A 7,116-nucleotide genomic window follows, 5' to 3' on the forward strand; every position below is an offset into this window, starting at 1 on the left:
AGCTTACGACAAATTGCATGGCGCAATTCTAATGTTCCAGCATTGGGGGTATATCTCGTGTAACCTTCACGAGTTGCATTCATCCCAGCCTTAGCATCCACATACATGTCATGACATGATCATGAATTCTTGATACGTATAAAAAGAAAAGGGACAAAAGAAAAAAGAAAAAACACTTTTATTTAACTTAACAAACAAAGCGAAAATTTACAAAGAACTCACCTCAGCTATAACATCAGGTGAGTCAAAATCAGCTTGTAAAAGAGCAGTGGCATGATGACATATGGATAGAGTTTTGGAAGGTTTCACAGCATTAAGTCTGTGGCTCAAAGAAATATCAACTTCTGTTTCATCATAATCACTATTAGTCTTTGCCTTTACCATCTTAACCCTTCTGTTCAGCATCAGCTCAACGTGTTTTCCTTTCTGCATGGCTCTACAAAGGCAATATAATTAAGCATTAGCAACAAGTGATGCTGAAGCTGGAAGAGAAAGGAAATTGATGTCAAGAGAGGAAGAGTGGATAGGGATGGAAAAACCCAACGAGAAATGGAATATTGGTCTCCAAACACGACTCTGGAGATGGCAGCGTTATGTAGTGCATTGGCCATGGAAATGAGAAGCTATGCAACGTTCAAACACCAAGATTGGGTTGGGGGTATAGAGTTGACTAAGTGCATTGCAAGTAGTGAAAAGATGCAAAGCTAAGCTAAGGGGAACTTGTTTGTCTGTAAACGTAAAAAAATAGTTTCTTGTTTGTGTTGGGTAACAATGTCCAATTCAACTTCAGGAACGTACGTAGATGGAGAACGTTTAAATATACATAAATAAATAAATAAACTGGAGTAGTACGTATAAGTGGTATTTTTTAAAAAAGTCAGCTGCAGGATGTGTCAGTGTGATAGTATATTTTTTATAAAAAAATTACTTTTTTAAAAAGCTGTAATTTTGTTTAATTAAAGATAATCTCAGAATGTGGTAATCTGCAGATATACTGTATTCACAATTATGGTCATGGTCGAGGTGAGCTCCACTCAACATGTAAAAATTATTGATATTTTGGGTTCTCATTTCGGGCTTGAGAAGATAAGAAAAAAACTATTTAGAAGACAACAAGCTGTTTCCTTTATATATAAAAAAAATTAAGTCAATTGAGTTATCAGAATTCATATCTTAAAACTCCATAAACACTATTTTATTCATCATGAATGATTCTATATATGATATTTGTAGGTTATATGTTTTTCCTAACCCATCCTTGAGTGAATAGTTACAGGATGACAGGTAGAGAAATGAGATTCAAATAAAATAATTGTGGGCAATCATAGTCAAGAGGGAGCTATTGACTCCTCCAACAAAATTATTCTTGATCCCTATCGGTCAAAAATAATGATCAAAATATTCTTTGAGCATTTCATCATGTAGTTTCCCACCCCACCACTCTTTCCTCCTTCTGTTTCTTCATTCCTTTCATCATTTCTTCTCTCCCTTTTTTTCATTCATTCATTCCTTTTTTCTTTTTCACTCCCAATTATTTACTCTCTCCGCTCACGTTGTTGAAGGTATTTTTTTTTGTTTTTTAAACATAATGAAATCCTAATTCCGTTGTGCACTTTTGAACATCAGAATCATGGTTATATTTCTTTTCATGTCTTTGTATAACACAATAAAATTGTGATTTCATTGTATTATAATTTTTGTTATACAACAAAATCACAATTATGTTGTAATGCAAATTTGCACCCCATGCAACATAACGGAATCACAATTTCATTGTGTAATAATTTATGTTACTCAACAAAATCACACAAATTTTAGCACAATAAAACCATGATTCCACTAAGTAACAAAACTTGTTAGATAATATTCTATTGGGCTTCAAATTATATAGCAACCATTTTTTTAAATAACCAATGTTTTATGTTGATTGTGTGGGTTAGTGGATTGGAATACATATATATATCTGATGAGGTTACAAAATCACCTGAATGGAGAAATATGGATGATGGAAACCAATGTTTCTTTTACCAATCCTTTGTTTTATATGGAACCAAGTCTAATGATACTGGTATGGAAAATGATAATGATGAAAATGTGGATGGTGATGACACTGATATGCCGTCGATATAATGTATTGGTCCACTCATCTAGGTTGTAAAGTTGGATCTTCTTTCCACTGAGGAGTCAAACGCTAGTTGCATCCCATCTTATTGTAATTGGATTTGTCAATAAAAATCACTTTGTATAAATATACATTATCCACTAAAGATACCATTTACTTTTGTAAGCTAGTACTGATTTATTCGCTAACTCTGAGTTTTGTATGGTAATGTGGTTTTTTTAAAGGGATAATTATTTGTTTTCTCTTGTTGTACCATAATGGAAAAAATATTGCACATCTGAAACCTGTTTATGACAAAAGTCTTACATGAAATGCATTGATATTTTTAATTCAATACAATTTTAATAGGTTAGAGGATTTCAATATGTAATACATTTTTCTAAGAATTGAAATAATTTTAAATGTTCAATGTATATCTAATTAATTCTATAAATGTGTATCTTAATATGTTATAAATATTTTTATAAAATTTCATTTAATATATAAGTTTTTTTCCTGTGCAAAACCTATTAGAATAACCATTAAAAAAACAAAAAAAATGTACAACAAAAATATGATTTTATCATATTTCTGCTGCAGTAGGGGCACAGAAAAAGACATCTGGATTCTGATGTTCACTGCAGGTGAGAATAAGCTTGGAATTTTCTAATGATGATAGGGACAATAGCAATTTGATTGGGACCAATTGCAACCCCTAATTAGGATTTACAATGCTTCATTAATTGAATTGGAAAAAAAGAAAAGAAAAAAAAGCCCGATAGCAGCACGTAGCCATGTACTTCGTTTCCAAGTTGTATCGTCAATTAAATTATTAGTATCGTACTCGGCAGAGGATGTTATGGATGAGAACAATAATTTTAAAACATATCAATTGATAGTCGGTGATTTAAATAATAGTATTTCATGTGACAAAAAAATTCAATACGAATTTATATTTTATAGGCTATATTTTCGGGAATGAAGATCCATGACAATTAACATAAAGTGAGTTAAGTTTTCGGGGGACACAACCATTTTTAGTTTTATTGATTCACTAATTTCTCTAGCTTCTATATGGGCAACTTTTTCACTTCAAAGAAAGATTATTATTGATTATCTCCACCCCTCTATCTCATTTAGTTATTTTTCTTCTTAAACATTCAACCTATTTCATTTTATTATTATTTTTTTTTTGTTTCAGTACAATCTTACTGGGATCAAAATCAGACATTGAATGTACCATTCCAACAGAAATTCAAACTGTTTCGCGACTTTGTGCGGGACAAGCACCTTTTGCTATATGCCTATATCTAATCCACGTTAATACCATTTTGACTTTTATTATAAACCACTCTATTCGACTCCAACCAAATGACCAAATCCATTCTCCAAGACATACAATAGCCAAAAACAGTACACATTCAATCAAATGATACGAAAAATTGCAGCTCCTTGTAGTAAAACAAATCATCAGTTGCTAAGGATTTGGTATTACATTTTTTATGTCATTGTCTACCAACCATATTCAATAAACAGAAGCGAGGTCCGATGAGGAAATAAAAGCTATATGCAAATATCAATTTGGAGACTTGCAGTAGAGTCAACAGGAATAAGCCAACTAAAAATACTGAGATCTTCCTTTTTTTGCAGCAGGATACTGTAATAAAGAAACCAACACTAAAACAATGCAATGCCCTTTATGAATTTAATGAATGTATTGCAAGAGTTTTGTTAGCTTCTCAATTGTATAGAATTTTGACACTTTTGGGTTTTGAAAGCTTACAGATGAACAAGATGTGAACCAAACACCAACTTATTTTTGTCCATATTTGTACCTCTTCATCAGGAATGGCCAACAGTGAGCACAAGGCCCAGAATGAATTTACTGTCGAATGGTTGACCATCAATTACCTTCCTTCTTCATGCTGGCAAGTTGCATTTCTAGGTGCTTTAAGCACACACTAAAGCAACAAACGCACCATGTCTCCGCTAACTCTGCATATAAATAGATCAACAAGATAACAATAATTCTAGATAAGAAATATATCTTACAGATGTCTCAATAAATCTTCAAATTCATTTCCCTGGCAATTTCTACATATTTTATAACAACTATCTTCTAGCCAAAATGTAAGAGTAAAGAATCTTGCAGCTTTCACAACTTAGAATTGAAAAGGGCAAGCACAATCCTTCTCCCCCCCTTTTTCAACACCAAATAAAGTTGACCATCACTATTTTTGTCTTGCAAGAAGAGAATAGTATTTTTTTACTTACAACAAAGTCCTAATACCACTACCATTCGCAAAAACAAAAACAAAGTGCACCAATACTGAACGTAGCATCAAAAAACACAGACTTTTCCATCTTCCAAGTGCATCTCCAAATCAATTAAAGGCATATTACAAATCAAGACACGTATTTTCAAATCAAATCACCAATCCAAAGATGTGACTTGGTCTAACAGGACCACACAGGAGAGACAAGTAATTTAGCATTGAAGCCAACCCATGATAGCCATCATAGCCAGAAGTCACCTATTCGCTGGATGAAAGTTTCACAAACAAGACAATAACCACAAATCAAAACTAAAGACTCTATGGAGTTAAATATACAAGGCCCCCCTTCCTAGCCCTGACATTGTAGAAACCTTAGCCTCATACGAACTAACAGACAAATTCAGGATTCTAAGACGCTCAAAGTTTACTGCAGTACCCATGAATCCATGATACTCAGAAATCTTGATATTTTCAAGCTGAGACAGTTATTTTGCATCCCTCGCAACAAACCAAACGGAAAAATCAAGTGGAATCAAACTTATATTAGGCTAAGGGAGCAAGCATAGGATAAAATATAGAAGAAGATATTGCACAATCCACCCACAGCTCAGTACAGAATTCAAGTACACCGAGATGCAATGAATGATTCAAGAACATCTAATTCCATCAATAAGAAACTTAGACAGGCCAAAGGAGTTATTGAAAGGTAAACCAAGAAAAGCAGCACAGTATGCTATAAATTAAACAAAACAAAACATAGATGCAGTTTCTTAAGTACTTTTGGTGCCGTTCTCCAATCAGAAGTAAAGTTTCACCTTGATGATTTGCCTAATAAAGGTTTGCATTAACGATCAACATAAATTACCGATATACATTAGAAGAACACCAGTTACAAGCAGCTTTATCTAATGAAACAAAACACAAATCGGTGATACATTAGAAGAACACCAATTACAATCAAAATGCAAAAAAGAAAGTAACTACCTACCTCATGTACGAGTACAAGATGCATCAAAATCATCAGGTGCAACACGAGCAATCCAATTACTAAGCGTTCTCTTAATATCAGAGTGATTAACATACGCCAACTCATACATACTACACAAATTGACAACAAGAGTCTCATTGAGAGCCACAGTGGGAACTCTCTCAAGCGCACTCTCCAACACCTTAATAGAATCCGACAAGTCCCTCAGATACATCAAACACAGAGCCTTGTTGTTCACCGCCACAACATCCGCACTGTCCCTCTCAATGCACTCCTCGTACTCCCTCACCGCCGACACATAATCCTTCCCAACCAAATACACCAACGCCTTGTTCCTATTCACAAGGTTCCTAAACTCAACCTCGCTCAACGACCCATTACTCTTCCCCAACTCCTCCACCTTCAAGAACGAAACTTTCGCACCCTCCAAGTCCCCAATCTGCAACTGCATGTACCCAAGCTGGGAAACCAGCAAAGGGTCAGAACAATCGCGAGAGAGAAGCTCCTTCATCAAGCTCAAGCACACCCCAAACTCTTTCTGACTTAAATGGTTCCCTATGATGCAATTCACCACAAAAACCTCTCTTTTTCTCCACAGATTAAGGGAGACGCCGAGGTTGCTCAGTTTCTCCTTTTCCTTAATCTTCCCGCGCACGAAATCGAGAAGAATGTAGAATCGGTCCATGCCTTGCTGACGTTGCCCTAATTTGATGGGGATTAGGGCGTGGAGCCACCGGAGGGAGAAGGGGACCATGGATCCGATCCGATTGGGGTAGATTTTGGGGTAGGTTTCGTAGCGGTAGTGGGAGCTGTCGAGGTCTTCGAGGGAATCGAGTTCCGCAGAGGCTTCGTTGAAACGACGCAGTTTGGTGAAGGAGAGGGCGTTGAAGGCAAGGTAGGTGAGGTGGTCGTGGGGCTTGTGGAGGAGAGAGAGGGCGCGGGCGCGTGAGACCTTGTCAATGATGGAACGCCACGCGCCGCGGTTCGCGAGCTCTTCCAGGGAGCTCATGTCGTGGCACGCGTCGTCGATTGGGTTCGAGAGAGGGTGCGGTTGAGAATCGGAGTTTGAAGATTCCGAGTCCATCGCCACGCCGGTGGACGGAGACTCAACGGAAAGTGACGCCGGAGTCAGCGAAAAATACAAAGAGTGAAAGACGAAGGAGCAAGCCTTGATTGGGTTTGTTGGTTGTTTAATGATATCTTCTTATTGGGCCTGGTCCAGGATTTTAGGCCCATAAACTAACAGTTATAAAATCTTTTTAACTACCGAAAAGTAAAGTTGGAGAAAAAACACCTGCACGACGCTATGTAGTTTCTTTACTTGAAGTTGAAGGAGTGATAATAGGGACAATTTTAATTGGGCAACAGATTAGATGTGGAAAAATATATATCTAAAGCTCGATTATGTAATGATAAAAATTATTTTTATGTATTAATAATTTGGGATAAATATTTTGTATATAATTGCTGAAAATTTATCGACTACACATGGTTCCATCATAATTCACGTTCAACATGTAAAAATAAACAACTCTTATGCTTTATTTGGTAGACTAAAATAGAGAGGAGAGAAAAGAAATAGAAAAAAAAAATTGTGGATCCTCTCTTTTAATTTAAATGTTTTTTATTTTGATTCTCTCTATTAATGTGTGTGCATAAAAATAAACTTTAGTCTAAACACCACCTCAAAAGCAAAGTTAAAGGGAATAATTTTAGATTTCTACACTATTCATGTGCATTCATCCTTCAAA

General features: G+C 35.7%; 1 protein-coding gene across 1 annotated transcript; it reads right to left on the reverse strand.

Moving 5' to 3' along the window:
- Positions 1 to 3,531: 3,531 nt before the first annotated feature.
- Positions 3,532 to 6,547, reverse strand: LOC114396418 (trafficking protein particle complex subunit 12-like). Its single transcript, XM_028358388.1, has 2 exons — positions 5,366 to 6,547; positions 3,532 to 4,096 (listed from the first exon to the last, which is right to left on the reverse strand). Exon 1 carries the CDS (start codon positions 6,447 to 6,449, stop codon positions 5,367 to 5,369), a length of 1,083 nt encoding a protein of 360 aa, XP_028214189.1. The 5' UTR covers positions 6,450 to 6,547; the 3' UTR covers positions 3,532 to 4,096; position 5,366.
- Positions 6,548 to 7,116: the final 569 nt, after the last annotated feature.

The sequence above is a fragment of the Glycine soja genome, chromosome 18 (genome assembly GCF_004193775.1).
Source record: "Glycine soja cultivar W05 chromosome 18, ASM419377v2, whole genome shotgun sequence".
Lineage (NCBI taxonomy): Eukaryota > Viridiplantae > Streptophyta > Magnoliopsida > Fabales > Fabaceae > Glycine > Glycine soja.

Bases quoted from the DNA above. Each gene is read 5' to 3' on its own strand.
- LOC114396418 (XM_028358388.1), bottom strand. From the start codon at position 6,449: ATGGACTCGGAATCTTCAAACTCCGATTCTCAACCGCACCCTCTCTCG.